This window comes from Physella acuta, unplaced genomic scaffold (assembly GCF_028476545.2).
Source record: "Physella acuta isolate Inbredline_101_S28 unplaced genomic scaffold, ASM2847654v3 ptg000296l, whole genome shotgun sequence".
NCBI classification, from domain to species: Eukaryota; Metazoa; Mollusca; class Gastropoda; family Physidae; genus Physella; species Physella acuta.
Genome location: NW_026731815.1, coordinates 245,126 through 269,034, shown reverse-complemented (window position 1 = coordinate 269,034; position 23,909 = coordinate 245,126). Strand labels below are relative to the sequence as shown.

Here is a 23,909-nt window from a genome sequence, read left to right as displayed (position 1 = left end):
CAACCTGTGATGTAAATAGTATATATTATTTATTTACTTTTGTAAATACATTTTCATTTACTTATTCATATGTGAGGAGATTTTAACTTCTTAAAGGTAGTTCAAATTAGTCAAAGATTTAATTTGATTTTGGTCATAGGTTACAACCTACCTTTACGGGAAAGTCACAATAAGAACTGACTACTCAAAAGAACTTGTTACAATTATTGCTAGTTTATAATTTGAAAATAATTTTATAACAAAGAGGTTTTACACTTTGTTGTTTAACCTATTAAAGGGACAGTAACAAAACAAGCCCCATAAAGGATTATAAAATTTATTAGAAATTTATTTGCTGCACAAACTATTTCGCATGCTACTAATATGTCTTAACAGTATTAAAATATTGTCTTAATTTCTCTGTCTGTTGTTTGTGTTAAAAGTAATGCATGCTGAAACTTCAAATGAAATTTGATGTACTTCATTATCAGTAAATTCCTATAGGCCTACATTTTGTATAAGAATTTTTTCAATTGTTATTACCAAGTTAAATTTAAAAACAAAAAAAAACAAAAGCACAAAGATTTGTTTAAGTACAGTATATTTCCATCTTTTATTTAGACTAGATGTTTCTATTTTATTGATATTTTTTTCCCAAAAGAACATGATAATTAAATCACATGCAAATTTTGTATGAATTAACAGAAGTATAATAGACAATCATGCAAAACAATCATGCAAAACAATCATGCGAGTAACACAGAAGTGCATGCTTACATCAAAGTTATTTTAAGATGAGGTACTATACAAGAGCTGATGCAATCAATCACGCCTGGGCACTCACCCCAAATAAGTCATCCAAAATGTTTTTAAAAATTTTTACAATAAAAAGTAATGAAACTCATCCTACTTGAAACTATTGTATATCTTAATTAGCAATCTATTATTTTTTATCATGAATGACAAAAAATATTTCAGTATATAATGAGTTAACACTCAGTATGTTTTTTTTAAAATTATATATTACCTATAATTAATTCTTTTTCTCCAGAATATGGAGAAGTAGTTGAAAGATAAAGTAAATAAGCTACAAAATTTACAATTTTAAATACATTTAATTACAGTAGACTATGTAAATTAATTTAACAAAGTAAAATAATATGCTTTAAAATTAGGATAGTTAAAAACAGGAGGGAAGCTTGTAAACCAGTTGGCCTGTTATATGTGGTAGGATATAACAGGAAGATATGGTGGAAATAACAAAAAGATATGCTGGTATGAGAATTTAAAAAAAATGTATATCAGGTTCATCATTGCCGTCCAATGAAAATGTAATCACAAATTATAAAGATGAGCCTTGTGATAAATGTAATGGTAAATGTGGTAATTATAATACAACAACATGCAACAAAACACCAAGAAAATGATTACATGGGTGACATAGGAAATTTAAAGTGTGAAGACAGTTTGGCATGCTGAAAAATTCAGTTTTTTTTTACAATGAGATGGGGGATATATGTACATGACTATAAGAAGTTACATTTAGAAATGGTAAAAGTTGAGGGACTCCTCAATTATGGACAATTTTTGTTAATTATTTTCACAACACAGTCGCTGGCTCTATTTTTAAGAATATTTTACTAAGTCAGAGCAATAATCATCTAAAAACAATTTTTAAAATTTACTCATTTATTTTATGTTCAACTTATCTAGTACCTTTCAAAAGAAGGTACAGTAAATTTTTCAATATAACGCGTCCATCTAGAAATTAAGTTAAATTTTGTTTATTAAATAAACAAAGATTTAATGAAAGAAAATATTTCATCTACTTTCTTTTTAAAAATATGGACAACTTTTAAGCATTCTTTACATATCTGAAACAATGGCTGTGAATAACACTGATGGATGAGAAAAATGTGGTGCTAAACAGTGTTATGTGGTGCTAAAAAGGCACAAAGCAAATCCAGCATGTCTTGTGCTCATGTTGCCTATCTTGACAAAAATATACAAAAGCTTAAGCTTAATCTAAAGAACTGCTCATTAACTTTGTAACAAGCTTAAGCTTAATCTAAAGAGCTGCTCATTAACTTGGTAACAAGCCAAAAATATTTAATAAACTTCATAGAAAAAAATTCATATTAAATCATGAATTCGTTAATTTAAATTTGTATAGTGCATTATGAAAACATTTTTTTTCACATAAACACATATAGTACACATTTATATTTTAACAATCACCAAGACGTATGTTGCACTGAACTCCCAATACAATAAAACTATGAAATAAAGCTTTTAGAAATCAAACAGTGTTAGTGCTGAGTTCTGCTCACTGACAATCCACTCCAAACATTCTACAAAATCTTTCAGAAATATCTTCATGGCACAGAAGATGGATTTCTTTAACACAGGGCCTTTTTAGTCCCATCTTTTGTTTACTACCTGATAAGAAGCACTTAAGTCCCATTTTTTCTTCTAGTATCTAAAATTAATTTCTTAACACATTTTGTGGAATAGTAGGCCTATTATTCCAGAGCATACTCAGATAAGCAGCTAAAGGAGTATCTCTATATTTATGCTTGAAAAAAAAATGACTGAACTTTGATGCAATTTTAATCTACAACTTAACAGGAACTAAAGCTACCCTATGTGAAATAGTGTCAAGTAAAATAGTGCTAAAATATGACAAGGCTAGGGAGATTGTAATATGCTTGTGATAAATTATCCACCCCAATCATTGTGTCTTATCGCCATTCTTGTAAGTTTTAAATATATTTTTCCTAAGTAATACATGATTTGATATTAAAAGGAGCAAATTTGGAACAACACTTAAAGAAGTATAAGAGGGACCTACTGAATGATATAGGTATTTTAATCTTGTAAGAAAACTATGTAAGCCTAGCTCACACAAGAATTTCTTTGTGGCTTAGATGACTTTTTTTTAATCGAAATTTTCACAGGGCTTTGTGAATAATCAAGACGAACTTGAAGCATAGTTACAAGGAAATATTTTTCTCACTTTGATTGTATGACAGGGTAATTAGGGTGAGAGTGGACGGGGTGGGGCTAGGGTTAGTTTTAGAAAACTTCTAAGATGTTCAAATATAAATAATTAACTGATGACTGTGAACCAAATGGAGACTCAATGCCCAGCGCCTATATTAGCAGACCAACTTAATATAAGCACAGAAGAATGTATGGAGATATTGAACTAAAACCACAAGTTCAATCCTTACAAAGGTGGTACCAAAAAGAAAAACTAGACTAAATTTCTTCGTATTTTCAGGCAGATATCCAATACAAATTTCCAACACTGTAACTGCTTCCTTTTTCATCTTTTACTAAATCCAAAGGTTTAGATGAGATGCTGATGTGAGCAGCAAAGTATTATTAGATTAAATAGCATTCTCAGTCTCTTTCATGTACAATATTTTCCCCAAGTTCAATCCTTATTAACATTCAACGTAAAACGTAATCCATCTTTTTCTCTCCTGATCACTGAAACACTACAAGCTTTAGGTCCGTCTATGTACACCTCCCTCACTGAAACAAAGTCACAAGTCTCTTGGCTGCCTTGGCGATGTCGTAAGCGTATTGTATGACTTGCTGGGTCTTGAGACGGAAGTCCGGGTTCGGGTCCTGCTCTGGTGATGGTGGCCAGTTCATGCACTCATCCCAGAGTCGCCTGGCACTCTGGACTAGCACTTGTCTGGCTTCCTGAAGTCTTTGGGATCCTGTCTCCTGTGGAGCAACACACCAGTTTTTATATAAATACAAATTTTATCTACATATTGTTGCCTTTTGAAAAAATATACATAAAAAAAATAACAGGCAGAAAATGTAAAAAAAGCCATGTTACTATAATAAAACTACTTGAACTCTAATCTACTGGTAATAAAAACACTAATTGAAAACAAATACACTGAAAGAAAAATTTCTCTATAAATATTCAACTATTAATAAAGGTTTTAAAATATAAAAAAATCAGTTGCAACATCAGATGCGGCGTGTGTATGATGGATGATAATGCCACAAATTCTACAAACAAATCTACAAATTAAAAATCTTTTGGTTTTATCTCTAGATAATATTTAATTCTTTATAAAACAATTTAAAAAATAGTCAAATATCATTATGTGGAAAATCTTTTAAAAATGTATCAATTTAAAATCTGGGCTAGGATAAGATTATTATGAAGACAATGGTGAATTAGAGACAACAATGAGATGATAATGAGACAAGAAGCTGTTATACAAGCCACGGAGGCACATGCTTACGGCTGGGAACAGGGAGGCCATTTCCGAGACGGCAGAGTAAATCCTCTCCGAGCACGACTCAAAACTGAAAAGAGTTGGAAAAAGCCACGGAAAGAAAACATAAGCAAAACAGTGAGATGACATGGCTGCACAAAAAAAATAAAAATAATAAAACAACGAATAATTATATTCTAATACTGTACTGAAAATTTGACAACAACTAAAACCAGAAGCACATCACACTATCAGACAAGGAATCAAACACTGATCACACATGATTAAATTAAAGGCACAAACTTAACTTAGATTGAATTATGTATTAACAGTTTAAGAGTAGGTAACACAATTTTTTTTTTAGAAGGTCGCAACATTTTTAATTTTAAAAAAAAAAGGCCATTTTAATAATTACTTCTGCTTAACTAATATTAGCTATATTTTAGTTCGAATACAATAAACTGTGGAAAAGAAATAATTAATGTATTTGTCAATTATTCCGATAGATTGTTTGGGAGATTTCTTGTACATAATAATGAAAAAAAAACAACAACTGAATCAATTATTTTTACAAGCCACAAAATCACAAGGGATTTCAGAGTGGGCATACAAATGGCTGACCAGCGTTCTTGCAATGATGTAAACATCTATAGCAGTAGCTAGCCTTCACAAAGTAACAGAACTAAACATCACTTCGTTTTTTAGGTTATGTTTCACAGGTAGGTTTTCAACTTAAATGAATTATCTTTCTTTAACCATTTGTTTTTACAATTTTACAGATTATATCATCAAATACTGCAACTTTCAAAGCAGGGTTTTATTAGTGTTGATATCTCACATAAAAAAAAGAGAATTCTTAAACAATATAAATTATCATTAAATTAATGTAGAGAAAAGAAAAAATTTGAATAGGCAAGAGACAAAAAAATATAATTTAAATAACTGTGGCTGTTGTTTTATCTCTATGATAACTAATATAATATACTAGAGAAAAACATCTGGGTAAAGATTATACCAAGTCATAGAAACCATCATTCAGCTGTAACTGATCATCTACAAGACAACACTGTCTATCTGTATATACTAAAGATTTCAGCACTAAATGTAAATTTTAATAATTAAAACTTAACAAAGAACAATTGGGCAACATTTATTATTTCTTTTTCTTAAAAAATTTAAGTGATCACAAAAAATTGTCGATAACTAAACATCAATGGCAACACACAGACAATAGATAAACACAAGTGCCAATGTAAGCCTATCAAGCTGACACTGCACATCTTCATGCAAACATTAAACTGTTTTAATTTTAAGACACAACCCCGCACCCTACTAAATATTTCTTACGATTTGTAGTAATACTTATAATATTAAAGTTGAATAGTATTTAATAAATATTTAATAACAACTTTGCCTGGTAACTAGTTTGATAGTTACAAGGTAGACATTTCAAGCAGTTACTATTTTTTATGTTTTTTCCCCCTATAAAAAAACGTAAAATAATAAACAGCAGACTGTACAAGAACAGCTAGACTAAAGCTAACAATAAAACAGGCCAGATAAATTGTGTGTACCTTCTGTGTTGGCCCTCTTGAGCAGAGACCAGCAGCTCTTGGATCTTCTTCGTCACTTTATCTGTTTTCCTCACCACCTGTCAGACAGAAGGGTCTCAGTGTGTGACACTTTTTTTTACAGCAATGTTTTAACCAGGAAAAAAGTAAATGATTCATGGGATGTATGAACTAGAATAAGCCGGAACAAGATTGAAGAACAAAAAATTTAAAGCTATTTCTCCTTAAGATAACAAAAATGCTACTGATAAAAGCATTAAGTAAAACATTACATGAAGTCACAATTACCTTAATCCTGATAACTTAAAAAATAATTTTCATGGTAAAATTGTTTATATTTTAGGATCCATGAACTAAAATTTTGTGAATAACATATCAGAAATGTGATTTATAATGGGATTTGTTTTTATATATATATATATATATATATATATATATATATATATATATATATATATATATATATATATATATATATATATATATATATATAACAAATAACCCCAGCAAATGAAGGAAGTAAACACAACAAAATTGCAGCAGGTACCTCTTCTTGTGTGGGCATGTTTGGGTCATCCCCCACAGCAGCCAGGGATGAGTTAGAACCTTGACCTTCACTCTCTGAAGATTCTCGGATTGAGGATAACACATCCTGTACCTGCCCATCACTAGCACCACTGGAATAGGTAAACATTGCATATAACAGTCGAGTCGGCAAAAAGTTCATGGTTGATAAATTCGAACTAAGTCTCGAGTTCAAACCCACTGGCAGATAAATCTTAACGAAGAAGAAGAAGCATATAACAGTTTATGTTAACTAAAGAATGGAATACTTCAAACATTATAAATGACCGATAATATTAACAAAACTGTAAAAGCATCACTGGAATAGGCAAACATTACACATGACAGGTTATGTAAGAGCTTTTTCTGAAAAATTAACAAGATTTAAATGTGTTTAAAATGCTAAAATCAAAAAAATAATTTTATAAGTTATTATTTAAAAGCTTCAAAGCAGCCATTCATTTTTTTAATACACATCTAAAGACTAATATATGATCTTAAAAAATGTATGGATTCATCCTAATACTTTAAAATAATCAGCTGCCAATAAACCTGAACCTCTATTTAAACAACAAATATTGCACAGTATCATAAGTGTAACCATAAATAATATAAAGTTCCCGTTCAGACCTGGCAGCCAATAGAGCAAAGTGAAGTAGAGTTCACCTGTTTGTGACCTATGCATATAAAACGATAGTGTTGTCAGTACTAGTTAAATGGGATGTGCTGCAACTTTAGCCAGGGACCTGAACTCAAGATAAACGCTCGACTGTTTAAACAACATTGTCCTATTATAAACACTGACAGTAGGCCACAGAAGCACTACCAAATTTTGTCACAGTGTAATGCTAGTTAAACTCCACAGCAACAATTAAAACAATCTTAAGAACTTTGTCACAATGTGCTGCTAGTTAAACTCCACAGCAACAATTAAAACAATCTTAAGAACTTTGTCACAATGTGCTGCTAGTTAAACTCCACAGCAACAATTAAAACAATCTTAAGAACTTTGTCACAATGTGCTGCTAGTTAAACTCCACAGCAACAATTAAAACAATCTTAAGAACTTTGTCACAATGTGCTGCTAGTTAAACTCCACAGCAACAATTAAAACAATCTTTAGAACACCAAGCCGAACCTGTCAGTGGATAGATGGGACCTAGGTACATCGTAGTGACCTTCACTCGTCTCTGCATGATCGTCCACTGTGAAACTTCCAGCAACAGTCAAACCTTTACTCTGTGAAATCAATTTAAAAACAATCTTGAAAACAGGCTTATTGTCACTGGTTGAGTTAATTAGAGAAACAACTATAAACAAACATGCAAATAGATAAAATATTTATTAAAAAAATTCAAATTCAGATATAATTACTTGATCAAAATTGTTGATTTTTAAAGTGCTCTCATCAATTATTTATATTTAAAAAATTTTTATTATATGACATGGTAATGCCATAACTTTGGATTAAGCATTGTGTAAATAATAAAAGATAAACCCTCACCTGTCCAGACCCAGCCATGGCTATATTTGTTACTGAAGTGGATGACATTAAGTGAGAATTACTTCCCATGTTCTAGAAAAAAAAACACAAATTAGTTAATTTGACTATAAATTCAAATGCTTATAATTATTACAAAACTACTTATAAATTTAAATGCTTACAATTATTACTACACTTCTTATAAATTCGGGGACGGAGTGGTCAAGCGGTAGAGAGCTGGACTGCTGACCCGTGAGTCTCGAGTTTGAATCCAGGTTCAAGTCAGTAGACCGTCCCTGAGTCCACCCAACTCTGATGGGTACATAACTCACGTTAGGGAAAGTAAAGGCGGCTAGGCATAGCGCTTACCACGCTACCTCTTCATATGCCAAGGTCACAGAAACAAGTGAACTCTACTTCATTTGCCCTATAGACCATCAGGTTTGAAAAGGGAACTTTACTTACTTACTTTAATTCAAATGCTTATAAATATTACTACATTGCTGTTGACCTAAAAAAGGATGCTAAATTAAAATTTTTAATAAAGTAAATATATATTTTAATTTGAATCCCGTTGACTAGATGGTACTGTCCACCAGACACACCACTTACCCCATGCCTACTCTGGTCCCTCATCTCTATCATGGACGTGGGCCTGACAACACCGCCACTTGACCGCGTAGACCTCCTGGCCTCGTCCACATCAAACGTGTCCCCATTGTTGTTGTTACAGTGGTTCATGTCCGGCTGGTCACCTGTGTCTATGCCATTGACCACGTGAGAGAAATCCTGGCTCCTGACACGCAGATTTGCATTCTCTCTCATCAGTGTGTCCACCTGGGAGAGTTGTAAACATTGTTTATTAAATATTTAATAACATTTGTAAAGTACAAAATAACATTAATATGATTAAGGGAAGGTGCGGATGAATGGTAGAGAGTTTGACTGCTAACATGCAAGTCTGAAGTTCAGATCACACGCTCGTTACGGAAAGTACAGGCGGCTGGGCACAGTGTTAACTACACTACCAATTCATTGATGTGATGAGGTCACTGAAACAGGTGAACTCTACTTCACCTGCCAAATGGACTGTAAGGTTGGAAAAGGTACTTGACTTATTTATAATTAAAGGCATACATAGGCTCAGTTGGATAGATGCTGTGGAGACAGACCTACAGCTGACAAGTCAGAATGGAAAAAGATGGTGAAGCAGGTTTATGCATTGTTCTTGTAAATATACTCTTCAGAGAGTAAGAATATACAAAGGAAGATGTGAAGTAAGTCACTGTCCTAATTTTGATACTGCTAGAAAAGAAAAGAAAGTTATAATTTTTTCTCCATCTGGGGTTAAACTCTGCATTTGTCATAGCGCATTAAGTGAACTCTACTCCACCTGCACTCTACTGCAAGAAAGGAAAACTGAAAATGTAAAATAATATTTGGCAAAAAAAAAAAATAGACTTGCCTTTTTCTCTAAATCTTTCTTGACCTGCTCCAGATGTTTTATTGTGGCCTCCGAGGCAGCCAGCGCCTTCCTGACCTCCAGGAATTCTTCTGAGGACACGGGCGCTTCTGTTTGTTGCTCAGACATGCTCTGTTTCAGAGACAGAATTAAAAGTTTATCACACTGCAAGTTTTAATTTGGCTTTTGAACTAAGACCAAAAGCTATGGGCAAGTTAATTAACATGGATTACACTCAAGGTAACTTAAAAAGGGAAAAAAAAAGTTTACAGGGGAGAAATCAGAGTTGTGTCTCTGTCTTATTAGTATCAGTACCTAAATGACTTGGATTTTCTAGCCATTTTTGCTTGCAGATATTGACCATGCAAAGTGCTATACCATACTAACAGTAACACTGTATAAGTCAGGCTAAATACTTAGCAAATTACGTAAATTAATTTTCATGAAAACAACAAAACAAAACAGAATAAAAAGTTAATTCATGCTCATAAAATCATTAAGGATACTAAAGAAACTCCTATTAGAGGAGCTTTATTAACACTAGAAATTCACTTATCACTTTCATAATGTTTAAAAATAAATTGTAATATCTCATCATAAGAATATTCAATTACATTTTCTTTCATTGAATCTACATTACTGAACCATGCTATTATTGATAAAGTTGCTAAATTACTTAGACATCAGGTGTAAACAAAAAACTCCTATTAAAAACTGAAATTTTAGTACAGTTCCAAAATATTGTAGCATACACAGATATTTAAAAGAAAATGGCAGATCACAAAATGTACACTCAAACCAATGACATCAAACTGAAGCACTCACTGAAAAAATGTTATGTCTATATCACATTCAATAGAGCATTAATTGGGAACCTGGTTACCAGCCAAGTTTTTTTTTTATCCTACACGAATACTTTTTTAACCTTGACAGAAACACATTTTTCTGGCCACATTTTAGTAGTACAACTAAAAATTTTTTATTTTTGATGCTTTTAAGCTTAAAGCTAAATCTATGAATAAATTAATGGCGATTAATTCAACACAATTAGTGTACTCATTTTTGTTAGATAATCAACAGTTTTTTGGTACTTATTAAACTAAATATAAGTATTTAAGGCAGTTAAGATTAAGAACTAGAACACTTATTTAGGTACAACCTATTTTTATCCCTTTTTACATTTTGCTTTTAATTTTCTAAAAATACTTCTAAATAGTAACTTTAATTTTATGTAAAAAGGTAACAACCTGAAAACTATGTTATTTTGTCCACTTCTTTGTAAATAATAATCAAGATTTTAATTGAAAAAAACCCATGTTTGTAAGTTAGTAGCCACCAATACTTGGCACAAAAAAACAAAAACAAAAAAAAACCACTGGGAGAATCCTTCACTCTCAGGCAACAGCTCACCTCTGTGAAGGATATCATTGAGGTGGGTGAGTTAGAGCGCTTCCCTTTCAGAAGGCCCTGCTTTGGATAAATGGGTGAGCACTATTTAAGTGGGGCCCAACAAATTTGAAAAGGAAGAGAAACATTTAAAGCAACTGGTAGTAAAATAAATATCTAACTGAAAGGATTGCTTTGGGAAGATATTTTGTTTAAATTAAATAGGATGTTTTAGGATGATTTTTGTTTTGTTTAACTGGAATGTTTTGGAAAATTTTTTTTTTTTAAATTAACAATGAACTGGGAAGTTATAGGAAGAAATTTTCTTTTAACTGGCAAGAATTTAAAAAAAAAATTAACTGGAATGTTTTCGAAGAAATTAAAAAAAAATTAACAATTAACTGGAAAGTTATAGGAAGAAGTTTTCTTTAAATTAACTGGGATCCTTTGGGAAGAATTTTTTCTAATTAACTGGGATGTTTGTTTTAATTGTCAGATGTTAGGAGAAATGGTTTTCGCTATATATTAACTTAAAGAACCCTGGTTGTGAATTGAAAAACAAAGCTGGCGAAAATAAAAATAAAAGATTTACTTTTAGAGTCATTTCAGTTGTGCATAATTATATGTAAAGGATGTTTGTTTGATAGTTATTATTTGATTGAAAATCTGAGACAAGTAAAGCAAAGGTGTAAAAAATTAAATACAAAATTTGACGGAATTAATAGAACATGATTGAATAAAATCCTTGCTCTGATCTAAGGCTGGTTTAGCTAAAATATTCATTTTTTTAACATGTTTTTGTGTTGTTATACTTCATCCTTATTTTAATAAAATAAAAACCAATTTAAAAAACCTGACATCTTTCTATTCTGTCTATTAAAAAGAAGTACATAAATAATGCAATAAAGACAATGATAAATAATACAAATAATTTGAGTGAATATATTTTAGAAGTCAGAAAACGTGAATTATATTAAAGACGAGAAGAAGTAAAATATATGACTTGTATGTTTTGTACACATATCACAGTGAAAAAAACAACTTGTACGTTACCTCAGCTGTGATGTCTGGCCTCATCTCCTGCCTCACACTCTGAATACTTTGGGTGTCAATGCTGCTGTAGTCCTCGTCAGAGGCCACACTATCATACAGGGGCTCATCGTCACTAATTGCACTCATTCGCTGAGAGTTGCGGCACATTTTATCTGTTTGATACAAATCAGAAAGATCAGTTTACACAAATCAGAAAGATCAGTTTACACAAATCAGGCATGTTAGTCAAACTTAAGACAAAGTTTATGTAAAACACATACTTAACTGAGTATAATAAGGAGTTATATATCACCCAGATTTTTTTAAAGCTGGTATCCTAGTTATTAAACTTTTCATTCTTTGCTAGCCAAAATTAACATATTAGATCTGTTTTCTTAAGCTCTAGCTACTGATGGATGTTTTAACACAGATGGCTTCAGTTGAAAACACCCATTGTCCATGTTTCATGTCTTATTGCCATAGCTGAAGTCTACCACACAAATCCTATACTCAGCTACAGTCGTATAAGCGAACTGTAAAGTCAGGTGTTTAGTACACCTCAAACCATTACATTTTTAATCATGTTAATATTAATCTTTTTTTTATGGCAGTCAAGAAGAGAATACCTGGATCTCGCAAGGTTGGAATTGGTGATGTCATCCCAGTCTGTCTCCGCCTGGCATCGTATAAAATATCAACAACCAGAGTTGCAAATTCCCTGGCATTAAACCGAGCCAACTTCTGCCGACCCTGCAGTAAAGATTAAGTGTAAATCGACATGGTAGCTTTCAACAAAAAATGTAGCTTTCAACAAAAAACAATTAATAAATGGATTTGTGAAAATTAATAATAAGGCCTATTCAATAAGAGCTTTTAAAAAAATAAAACTATTTTTTTACTACACAAGAAGCGATTAAGATATTATCCCAATACATCATGTATAGCTATTGTGGCCTAAGTGAGAAAATTTAGGTCTAAGTGTCTTGCTGCTAGTTTTACTAATACTTTTCTAGGTGAAATTTTCTCTTGCAGGTAGAAACTATTGATAAGCCCAATATTTATATAGAATTAAACAACATGTTCACAAAGATAAATGGGTTTACTGTGTGCAAAAGAAAAAGTTACATGACTCAGTGTGGTGGAGAGTTCAGGATTGACTGGGAGATTATCTGACTGCATATGGTAGAGAGCTCTGGATTAACTGGGAGATTACCTGACTGCATACGGGGCTCTAGACAACTAGGAGATTACCTGACTACATATGGGGCTCTAGATTAACAAGGAGATTACCTGACCCCATATGGTGAAGAGTTCTGGATTAACTAGGAGATTAACTGACCTCATATGGGGTTCTAGATTAACTGGGAGATTACCTGACTACATATGGCTCTAGATTAACAAGGAGATTACCTGACTCCATATGGTGAAGAGTTCTGGATTAACTAGGAGATTAACTGACCTCATATAGGGCTCTAGATTAACTGGGAGATTACCTGACTACATATGGCTCTAGATTAACAAGGAGATTACCTGACTCCATATGGTGAAGAGCTCTAGATTAACTGGGAGATTACCTGACTGCATATGGGGATCTAGATAAACAAGGAGATTACCTGATTGCGGGTGGTGGAGAGTTCTGGATTAACTGGGAGATGTGGGACTGTGAGTCTTTCACTCAATACTGATGTGTGGTCATGTGTTGATAGCCAAACTGTAGGAAACAAAGTTTTAAGAGCTCATGTTCAAAAATTTAAAACCTTACATCACAATGTAAAGAAAACTTTTTAATAAACAAAAGGCTCAGAGTTCACTTTTACAATAAAAATTGTACATTCACAATAATAAAAAACAAATGTTTAAAATCAAACTATAAATAAACATATTAGGACTGGTCTTACTTGAATCATTTTCCCTTCTGTCTACTTCATCATAGACATCCATGGCTAACTCTTCAAACAAATGGTTGGGAAGCTGATTGAAAAAATTAGGTACTCAAAAAAATTGTTCCTTATATAAATATTGTGTTTGTCATGTGGGACTGCTAGGAAAATTGCAGGTGACTGACTAAAGTGGAGGGAGCTTTTTGTGTCTTGAGCACAAAAGGAAAAGATGATGAGATGATTTTAAGTTTGAGGCTTTCCTTTTACTGATTTTATTTCTATTTATTTTTATTTTATTTCTATTCTCAGCTTGAAAAATAATTGACAATTAAAAATATCTAAATATCAAAAGAAAATTATGAAAATAAAAATTGTGTGCTGTAAATTAGTAATTTAAAAAAAAGTCATAACTTAGTAAGTTACTTTTGGCATGCTAACTATAGATTTATTTATACTAAATTAATTTTCAAAAATTAAAAAATCAACTAGCACCATAATCATTTAGAACACAAAAAGAACTTACAGCTTGTAGTTTTTTCTTGGCTTGTTTAGCTAGTTCAGACAGATCTGCATTACTGGTTTTTAAAAAAAATTAAAGATTAATTATTAAATATTATAGGTAATCCATTAAATATCTAAGAATTAAGGTAATTGTAAAATTAAAATTAATATATTTTCTACTTCATGCTGCTCATAAAACTAATATTTTTCTGGATGTCTGAGATAACTTTGGTTATTGCTATGAACTATACAGTATGACTGGCTATTGATTTCATCAAAATTATATTATTTTCATGGGAACTTACTTGTCTCCCAATTCTGGGATCTTGAAATGAACACCAAGTCGATGATCTGTACAAATAATACATTCAAATTACAGATAAATCAGAAGGGGTGGAAGAAAATTATCATAGTTTAAAAATGAGAGAAACCATAGATGTTTTAATTTATAAGCTTTAAGCTAAAAAAAAAAAAAACCAATTAAAAAGTTTTCTTAGCTTCAATAAATGCAATTAACTTTATATAAATTAATTATCTAGCCTTGCTGGAATGAGCAAAAAAAAAAAACTTAAAATTTTAAACTTCATCCATTGAACACAGAGGATAACATTCTTAATTAAAAGAGACTGCATTAAGTTTCAGAACTAGAAAAATCTTATTGTTTTCTGATAGCAAAATATTATACAACTAAAGAGCTATTCTAATCTAGATGTATTTTATAGGCACTAATTTAAAAGTTCAAAGGGCAATCAACATTAAGTTTCTGGACTAGAAAAATCTTATTGTTTTCTGATAACGAAATATTATAGCACTAATAAGCTAGTCTAATCTAGATGCATTTTATAGGCACTAATTTAAAAGTTCAAAAGGCAATTTAGAAAGAATAATACAAATTTCAGACCTGGTTTTCTTCCACATATGTAATATGTAAGTCTGTCTGTTAGTTCATATTGCAGCTCAACCAATCTGTCAGCTAAATCTGTGTAACCTTCACTTCTGTTAAGTAAACATTGTGTCTTAACCCCTTAATGCCTGAATTATGTTCCAAGCGCGTAAAAAATTATTTGTGTTGATTTTCTCTCATCATACTGACACTGAATTTTAGGTATATAGTTGTTTTTGAATTAGGACTTATTTTTGATGATAATTACGGTATGTCGCGAAAACGCGACATCAGGCACTTACGGACCAAACAGTAATTTAATATTTTTTTAGTCCGGGTCATTTTACTATTTTTACTGTCACATGTTTCTCTAAATATCCATGCACAAACAATAAAATATCACAAACTGAACATACGGACATGCAAGGAGATGTAGAATCACTTGCAAAACTCATGAAAACTATACTTTATTAGCTCAGGCATAGAGTTACATAACTCTGCTGCACCTGCACACTGACTAACTCTTATGAATAGGTATTTTGATGTCTTGCTGTCGTAATTCTACTACACTAAAGTAACACACTACATTTGAAAGGACTTCCTTCAATGTGTAGAGCCTTAGTTGTCCCCGATTACGTAATTTTCGTGAACTCTTATTCAAGGTCAACTAATAAAGACGCATATTTCTCCTTTGACCTATATTTGCTATACACACAAAAGCACGTGAACAAATACTGTCCTAAATGACAGTGTTCAGCCATTGTATATTCTTCCATGCTCAATGTAGCTGCTGTGGGTACCTAGTGTCACTAATGTGGGTACTCAGTGCCACCGGTGTGGGTACTCACTGCTATTGTTGATGGTACCATATGTTTCCGATTCGTGCTACGGCTATTGTTCTCGACTGATTCTGATATTGATTACCAATGACAGTGCTGTAGCTACATATTGCCACTGGTATGGGTACTCAGTGCTGAAACAGTGGTACTGAGTGTTGAAGCCACGTGTACTGAGTTCTGAAGCTGTGGGTACTCACTCTTGAAGCTGTGGGTACTCAGTGTTACTGCAGTCGGTTCTTGGTGTAACTGCTGTGGGTACTCAGCACTGGAGCTGGTGGTAATCGATAATGTTGATGTGGGTACTCAGCCTTAGCAGTGGGTACTCAGTAGCACTGCTGTGAGTGCATAGTGCTCAAACTGTGGTTGCTCAGTGTCACTGATGTTGGTACTCAGTGCTGAAGACGTGGGTACTCAATAACACTGCTGTCGGTACTAAATACCAGTATAATGCCACTAATGTGGGTATTCAATAGCACTGCAAAGGGTATGTGTGTCAGCACTCAACCTTATTGCATTTATTACGAGGTGTAGGTCTATGCTCAGTGTTATTATTGTCAAGGTCACTGTCAAGACCTTTATTTGGTGGTATCCAGGATAGTGGTCCACCACCTCACTTCCTGTTGTCTATTATGTTTTTTATGTTCTCCTAATATTTTACAATACTATTTCAAAGCTAAATTTGTTATATTGTACCCAGCAACATGATCACATTATTCAAGCATCGCTCTCTCTCCATATGCCAATGTCAATGAAATAGGTGAACTCTACTTCACCTACCACATGGACCGTAATGTTCTAAAGTCCACTTTTATATATAGGCGAAGACTATATTGTAAAGCCTTTACTTATTTATAATCATACTTGACTGAATGACAGCTTGGCGATGCATCGTATTTCGTTATACCTGCTTGGCACCCAAGTTCCATTTGATGTCTTATTGCCGGATGTCGCGAAAACGCGACAAACCGTAATTAGCAGATAACTTCCAAAATAATTCTCATATGTGATTTATATTGTTTATATACATAAAAGAATGAATAATAAAGCTATTAGTATTTTTTGTAGCAAAAATGGATCACCTATTTAGTAATAATAATCAATGTAAGTAGGCTGAATTCACGGAGTCAAAAAAATTACGATGCGCGTGAGTCAAGAGAGTGTGACGTCATAAATTTCGACTTGACAAAGTGACCCCTGATACCGATACAACCGTCTGGATGTACCCAATACACAAAGACCGGCAGCAGTAAGATAAATGTACATATGCGCAAATGCTATGCGCTAAATCGGTATGTCGCGAAAACGCGACTGTCGGCGTTAAGGGGTTAATAGCCACTGTATATTATAAATGTATAAATAGCAACAGTGTGTTATAAATGTATAAATAGCAACTGTACAAAAAATGTCAATGTAATTTACTCAAACCATGCTCATGATAAATATGTCTGACGCATGAAAATTAGGAAACTCTGATAATTTAACTTTAATGACGAAAAACCTTAGGGTATATAATAAATATATTTGAAGGCTTAATTTTAAAAAATGTAGGATACAATATTCAGTGAACATATAACTAGAGATTAGATAAAGCTAATATGCAAAAACACCTTTCTACAACTGATCAAGGGATATAATGAAGACCAACTAGCTGAACTCAATATTAGAAATACTGGTCATCAATTAGTTTGATCAATATTAAGACTAGATAGGACTAAAACGTTTTCAATTTGATTGAAATGCAGCAATACATTTTTAAAAATATTTGTTCATCTATTAATTCTGAATTTATATTCTAATTTTTGTTAAAATTTGTGAACCTACTTGGCATAATCGTATGGAGTGCGGCCATTTGCATCTTTAGCACCAGGGTCAGCGCCATACACACACAGCAGTTCCACCTGGGATGCCTGGTTAGCTTGAGCTGCCACATGAATAGGACTGTTGCCTTTTTCCTGTTGAGTAAAACATGAGGTACTAGTTGTAGAGCACATGACTACTAATCCATGGGTCTCGAGTTTGGTTGCAGAGGCTTGTGTACAATAAAGAATCTTGTGGTTTCCCAACAAATGGGGCAATAGAAGCAGTTGGAAATAAAAATGGAAGGTCCTTCATTCCATACAGGATGGAATGATCAAGTTATTACTAGCCCAAAAGTCAATGAGTTGGGTTAACAAGCTTGGTCCTATAGGGCAAATATGACTCTCATGGATACATGAACCAAGCAACTTAACCAAAAAAAACAACTCGTCTTTTTCTTCAACACAAAAGAAAAGTCAATAATTTTATTATATAAAACAGACGAGTTACTGGACTTACTTTATAAAAATAGTTAGGATCTGCTCCCTTGGACAAGAGCCGCAAACATGTTTCAACATTGTTTGTTCGAACACTTGAGTGGAGCTCCTGCGGAAGAAAGTTAGAAAACAATCAACTTAGACTCAATAAATCACTGGTGTCGGTTGCTGACCCCAACCCCCCCCCCCCCCCCACCTAACTCTAACAACCTCACCTAACTCTAAATGAAGTATCATTTTAATAGATAATGAACACAAAACAATAAATTCTAATTTTTTTTTCCTATCAAAATGTAAACAATATAACCACAAACTTTGCTAACACCATGTAATGAGCTTTTTACTTACAGCCAAAAACTAAATTTTATTGTATATAAAATAATTACCTCCTCACCCCCCCCCCCCCGCCAAACTTAATGTGAAAATAATGCTACTACAAACCTTGCTAACATCATCTAATGAACTAGCATCACTGTCTTTATGTTTGTTTACAAATGAGAGGAACTGATATTTGGCTCTGATAAAATCTGATTTGTTCGGGCTGAAATAAAACAAAAATTATATTGTATTCTATAACATTGAAGTCTGTCCGTCTGTCAGAATATAGATAGCATTATAGTAAAATACTCTGTTCAGACAATCATCCAAAGTCAGCACATTAGTTAAGTTTATTACATGATAGTAACCAATTAACTTATTTAATTAATTACTAGCCATCATTTCTGTATTAACTATTTTAGAAACATTATTACTTCAAAGACCATGGCATAGAATATAAATCAATTTCTTTTTGTTAGATTAGATTCATAGCCATAATCCCAGCTTTAATTCTAACCCCAACATCAATGTTGGCAAAAAAAAAACAATAAAAAAAAAACAAAAAAAAACAGGATATTGTTTTGACCTGCCAACTTTAAAGGAACAAAAAATATTTTAAAATAAGATTGACACAAAAAAAAATTCTATATAATGAGGTTCCACAAGAGATAATTATATTAACAACACATACTGAAGTGGGTCGCGTGGTGCAGGTTTCCTTTTGCCGTGTTTGTTCTGTGCTGGGTCCAGCATGGTGTGTTCCCATATGTTGTTAGCACCATTACTAGCTAGAATGTAAACCATCTGAAAAAAGAGTACACAGGATTCATGTTCAACACTTTACTAGCTAGAAAGTAAACCAGTAATAGTAGAACTTAAAGACAGCACAAATAATTCTAGTAAGCACAACATTAAATAATGACTAGCTCTTGTTGTGGCTAGTATTTTACCAATCGATAAATGTTTTACGAACAATTTTAGTAGTGGTATTGCATGGTCAAGTAATAGAGCACAAGACTGCATAATTCAACCTTATGTTTTAGGGATAAATACAGGTAGACCTTGCAGAGCTCAGGGGTATAGATAATCAGTAAATGCCTCATTGCCAAGAGATCTACTTCTCAATACAACTTTTTACAAGACAAAAAAGGCAAATATTTTTCAAATAGCATAGCCTATTCCAGCAAACATTCTAAGCTAAATGATAAACGTTTAGTTAATCTAAATTAAAAAAAACTGTATGAAGTGTCCACAGATCTGGACACCACCACCCAGTTCGTCCACAACGTTGGACTTGAGTGACTCCTCTAATACAAATAATATTCTATAAATAATATAATACAGAGAAAAAGAAGTTATACTTAAGTTGAATGATAACTGTAACTAAAACATAGCCCCTTACAGTATGCTGACTGGCACACCATGATCCCCTTTTCAGGTTTTTGACTTGTGATATATGGCGACCTAAACTACGGTGTACACTGCAACATTCATCACAGATCAGCACACCTCTGTTGATTGATGCCCATGTAGGCTCTGGTAAAAAATACAATAGAATCACCTTCATAAAAATACAAATATGTAATACAAGGCTTATAAGACTTAGCACTGTTATATTCTCATTTAATTATTAGATAATATGAGTATTACTGTTTTTAAAATAGTGATTTTTCTAATGCTATATTTTTGTAAAGTATTGACTAGTTAAACTGAAAAAATGTAACCATTAATTTTGTATGAACATTTCTTTACTCAAAAAAAAAAAAAACAGACTGAAACATAGTTTAAGTTATGAACATATTTTAAAAAATAATGGAATCCAGTTAAGTGACACATCCATAAGTTTATGTACAAATTCTACAGTTTAATAGCTTTCTTTATTTTTCAATTAGCTGTATAATGTAACTCTTCTCCTAAATATTCATGCTCTTTTTTAAAAATAAATCTTGTAAGTTAATATAAGTATGTTAATTATTTTTAAAGGTTAATTTAAGGAACTACAATTCCACTATTTTTTAAAGGAATGTTCTATGAGGTAAAAATGCAAATCAGAGAAAGAATATGAATTTAAAAAATGATAACAATAGATTTTACTCTTTCATCATAGAAATACAAAGAATCGTAGGGGTGAATTTTCAATGAACTTAATAAAAAATCTACCTGGAGCAGTACAGTCAGCGCAAACAGGTGGTGGCCGCATGCTTCCTCTGGACATAGTCATCTTCTTCTGGTCGCCACGTTTGGTCTTTGAATCCGTGGTGAAGAATTTGTTACTTCACCAAATAAAACTCTGTGTATGCCCAACACTTAAGCACTATAGAAATATTAATGCAAAGATTTAATCAGTAGAATCAGTAGATTTTCTTAGTAAATTTTTAATAAAAATTTTTCTGTCATTTAAAATAATTCAATGAAACTACTGTGCAGTCGGCCTGTGTACAGTGAAGAAAAAAAATCAATACACTAATAAAATTTCTAATACTTTAATACAATAATAATGTCCACAATTTTACATGTTCTCTGCAAATATACATTAATCTAGGAACTGTCTGGTGCTTTTGCCTGGTGGTCTGTTGATTTTCATTGTAGTTCAGTTTTTCATGAGAGTGCTCCACCAGAAATTTTTCTGGCATTTTAAGGCATAGTATTCATTTCCTTAGCATCTTGCATTAAAATGATGAGATTTTGCGAGATTAGCAGTTTTTTCAAAAAAACGGAGCATGACGTTTCAGGGTAAACTTCTGACATCCGGTTATGGTAACGAGACGGACTAATATATAGTCGATTTTCTCACTAAATCTAAAATTTACACAATTTTCAATTTAAACACGACCACTGAATAAAAGACATCCATATTTAACCCATTAGGCACTAATTTTGAAGTTTTTAGTTCATTTTTAACTAAATTACTTTAATTTAATATTTATTGTCACTCACTGCCATGACAAGACACACCTCTTCATGACAACTCAACTTACGTCTGAAGCAACGGCAAACCACGAATCGGTTTGACTTTTTAATTGGCTATGCACCAGAGTTCTTCACTAAAATTTACTAACAATGAGCCAAATAGCGGTCCCATGGTTTTTAAAAAATAAAAATAAATTGGTTGTGATATGGACGCCGGTACAGCTCATAATATGATTTCTTTTTTCATAGACTGATAGAACAAATAACGATCTACGTTCTCGCTCATTTTTGCACCTATAACATTGATATTTTAAAAGTTCTATTAATTTTAATGAAAACCAACTTTTGAATTCAGCCACCATTCTCGAAACCAAATTTCAAAATGCTTTTCTGTCAGATCTAGCCCTGCCACCTATGGTTTGTATTTATAACGCGAAAACCCTGCCATTTTGCTCGTGGTAAACATTTTAAATAGTAATTCTAAGAAGGCCACTGGAACTAAGACGAAAAATCGTCGGAAGTCATGCATCCGGTCTGTACGCCATAATATTGTTGTTAGCAACCGGCCACGCCTCCAGGTTAGCGAGTAATACTAATATATAAGCCATGATTATAGGCCTGGATATGGATTTCTAGTAGGTCTCTTCAGTGGTCATGTTTAAATTGAAATAAAAATAAATCAAGTAGGCTAGGCCTAAGGCCAAAATTTTAGATTTATTTAAAATATCTAGGCCCTAATCTCTAGATGCTAGATTTAACAAAACCTAACTCATCTCTGCCACACTCACTATCATGATTGAATAATGAATAGGAATAGACTTGAATGCAGAAAGAATAGCAGGTCTAGCACTAGGCTGCTAGCACTGGCTTGGCTAGCTTGCTGGATATGGATTTCTAGAGGAGTTTACACTTTTCGGACACACACCAAAAATTACGTAGGACCGAACACTTCGTCGGTTTTTGGCTCATAGAAACTTTAATTAGCATGTCTCACGCGAAACCACGGCGCCTGCACGTAAACTGTTCATTTATGAACATTTCCGTGTCAAGTACTTCCGTTTCCTTTCTCAAGAATTATTTTTAGAAATTTTTTAACGTTGCATGGTACGCACATTTCTATTTTTACACCAGCCGGATGAAGTGACCTAGGGTTGGACTTAGGGGCAAAACTTGAACCAATCACTGCTTAGCTAAAAGGTTACACTATAAATAGCTTCTATATATGTATGGAACATCGTAAATGTCAAGGTTAATGGGTTTTTTCGTGCTTGAACAATAAAAAAGGGGTGTTCGCTAACTTATTTGGCCTTACATGGGATCGGACAGCAACACAAAAATATTATTAAATAAGAATTTAGAGCATAAAAGGGGCTGGTTATTGAAGGGAAAGGGTCAAAATAAGGTCAAGAAGGCAGTGGAATGCAAAAGAGGAGGGGGAATCATGTGACCTGGCTGGCTTAGCAGCGTACTGCGCGAGCCGCAATGGCTGAATGGGATGAACTTTGGGAGTGTGGGAAAAAGGTTTTATACTATTAAAATTACCTCACAAACAATCAATAACACAATATAAATGCATATAATATATGTTTTTATTCATTAAATTGACTTTAAATTATTCTAAATGAACAAAAAGTGCTATGTCCGATGACGGGTAAAGGTGTCCGAACACATGTAAAACTGTATTACATGTGTTCGAACACACGTTAAGACCCCCCAGTCACTATAACAAGAATAGCTTAAGTTCTATGCGTATGAATACAAAATGACACACACATTATTAAAGTAGAATGGTTGCGGATAGATATGATACTTTTTTTTGTTTTCTATGTTAAGCGGTTACTGAATGAGACCGCATGGAATTTTTACGTTGCGTTTTTTCGCTATGTGTGTCCGAAAAGTGTAAGCTCCTCTAGTAGGTCTCTTCAGTGGTCATGTTTAAATTGAAATAAAAATAAATCAAGTAGGCTAGGCCTAAGGCCAAAATTTTAGATTTATTTAAAATATCTAGGCCCTAATCTCTAGATGCTAGATTTAACAAAACCTAACTCATCTCTGCCACACTCACTATCATGATTGAATAATGAATAGGAATAGACTTGAATGCAGAAAGAATAGCAGGTCTAGCACTAGGCTGCTAGCACTGGCTTGGCTAGCTTGCTAAATAAAAAGTAAATCAAGGAATTCGAGATCTAGATCTAGATCTAGAATCAGAAATCTAGTGTAGCTAGAAATCTATTTGTATTCTAAACAATCTTAAAATATGCTCAGATATTTTCATCCTCTACGAAGTATAATTTAAATAAAGATTAATTTTTAAAAAATGGTTACAGGCACTTAAGTTTTGATGAAAAGAAATATTATTATCCCCGGAGATCCATTTTCTTTCATTTCTTCCTGGACAGCACTGTATATAGAGTTCAATGTCGTAAAAGATGAGTCACTATGTCATTGTGTTATTGCCTATCAACGTAGCTTTACGTTTAGTATAATCAAACTGTAGATATTATTATTATTAAAGTAAAATATATTTTCTCATCATTCTTAAGGTAATAAGAACATT

At 32.7% G+C, this 23,909-nt stretch overlaps 1 protein-coding gene across 3 annotated transcripts; it reads right to left on the bottom strand.

Moving 5' to 3' along the window:
• Window positions 1-10: 10 nt before the first annotated feature.
• Window positions 11-23,755, bottom strand: LOC131939810 (ARF GTPase-activating protein GIT2). Of its 3 annotated transcripts, none has more exons than XM_059298329.1 (23): window positions 23,678-23,755; window positions 20,600-20,753; window positions 19,842-19,975; window positions 19,131-19,243; window positions 18,563-18,662; window positions 18,144-18,230; window positions 17,649-17,779; window positions 15,007-15,101; window positions 14,411-14,456; window positions 14,128-14,179; window positions 13,623-13,695; window positions 13,338-13,435; window positions 12,351-12,474; window positions 11,746-11,897; window positions 10,717-10,773; window positions 9,310-9,438; window positions 8,457-8,681; window positions 7,866-7,937; window positions 7,500-7,600; window positions 6,345-6,474; window positions 5,801-5,877; window positions 4,254-4,317; window positions 11-3,717 (listed from the first exon to the last, which is right to left on the bottom strand). In XM_059298329.1, the coding sequence occupies exons 2-23, from the start codon at window positions 20,658-20,660 to the stop codon at window positions 3,517-3,519; spliced, it is 2,322 nt and encodes a 773-aa protein (XP_059154312.1). In that variant the 5' UTR covers window positions 20,661-20,753; window positions 23,678-23,755; the 3' UTR covers window positions 11-3,516. The 3 variants fall into 3 exon arrangements, with proteins under 3 accessions (XP_059154312.1, XP_059154313.1, XP_059154314.1); XM_059298330.1 differs by having other exon boundaries at window positions 23,684-23,755; XM_059298331.1 differs by lacking the exon at window positions 10,717-10,773.
• Between the last annotated feature and the right edge of the window lie 154 nt (window positions 23,756-23,909).

Bases quoted from the DNA above. Each gene is read 5' to 3' on its own strand.
- LOC131939810 (XM_059298329.1), bottom strand. From the start codon at position 20,660: ATGACTATGTCCAGAGGAAGCATGCGGCCACCACCTGTTTGCGCTGAC. The intron at 14,457-15,006 runs GTCTGAAATTTG...TTATTTGTACAG, and splicing joins CATATGTGGAAGAAAACCAG to ATCATCGACTTGGTGTTCAT. The intron at 9,439-10,716 runs GTGAGCTGTTGC...TCTCTGAAACAG, and splicing joins CAATGATATCCTTCACAGAG to AGCATGTCTGAGCAACAAAC.